Raw genomic sequence first — 697 nt, 5'->3', positions numbered from 1 at the left:
AATTAATCATAAATAATAACATACTTAAAAAAATAGCATTATAATTTAATATTATATCTTTGTTAATAATTATTTATCTAAATATAATTTTAACTACTATTATTTAAATAATATTCATTTTACCAAAATTAATTTGTATAGAATAAACAAACATAAATTATATTATTACAAACTCATTTTTATCTAAAATTAATTTTATAAAACTAACAAATTTAATTTTAATTTGACAAATGTCAATCCAAACACACGTCTAATTCGGTGATCTAGTAAAAGGAATAAAAATTAAAAAAAATCTGAATGAACATTTTCAAATTTAGAAGAAGAGTTAAGATAAACTTATTTTACTATTGGTTGATTGACTCTTTTAAACCAAAAACAGCAGAAGAAGCATCGAGATGGATCTGATGGTAACACTCATTGTGGTAGCCGGTTATAAATACTACCTAACCAGATCACAGTCTCTTTGAGAACCAAGCAAAAAGTCCAAAAGTAAGGGGTAACTAAAAATTCACTGTTCATAATATTTAGTTCACATATAACTCCAAACCTTCAAAACCCAATCACTCTCTCTCTCAAGATGGGAACCTCAATCTTAGACGCGCTGAATGTGCGCGTAGAAGGTTCCGGCGACAAGTACCTTGTCTTGGCCCACGGTTTCGGCACCGATCAATCCGCCTGGCAGCGTGTCCTCCCTTAC

General features: G+C 29.8%; 1 protein-coding gene across 1 annotated transcript in view; it reads left to right on the top strand.

Moving 5' to 3' along the window:
- Positions 1 to 452: 452 nt before the first annotated feature.
- LOC107495865 (strigolactone esterase RMS3) overlaps positions 453 to 697 on the top strand; it is a 1,661-nt gene continuing 1,416 nt past the window's right edge. Inside the window, exon 1 of the mRNA XM_016117073.3 lies at positions 453 to 697. This exon is cut by the window's right edge and continues 275 nt beyond it. Coding sequence (XP_015972559.1) covers positions 578 to 697 — 120 coding nt within the window. The 5' untranslated portion in view covers positions 453 to 577.

The sequence above is a fragment of the Arachis duranensis genome, chromosome 6 (genome assembly GCF_000817695.3).
Source record: "Arachis duranensis cultivar V14167 chromosome 6, aradu.V14167.gnm2.J7QH, whole genome shotgun sequence".
Taxonomy (NCBI): Eukaryota; Viridiplantae; Streptophyta; class Magnoliopsida; order Fabales; family Fabaceae; genus Arachis; species Arachis duranensis.
Note: the sequence above shows the minus strand (reverse complement) of the source record. Positions and strands in the feature narration are given on the sequence as shown.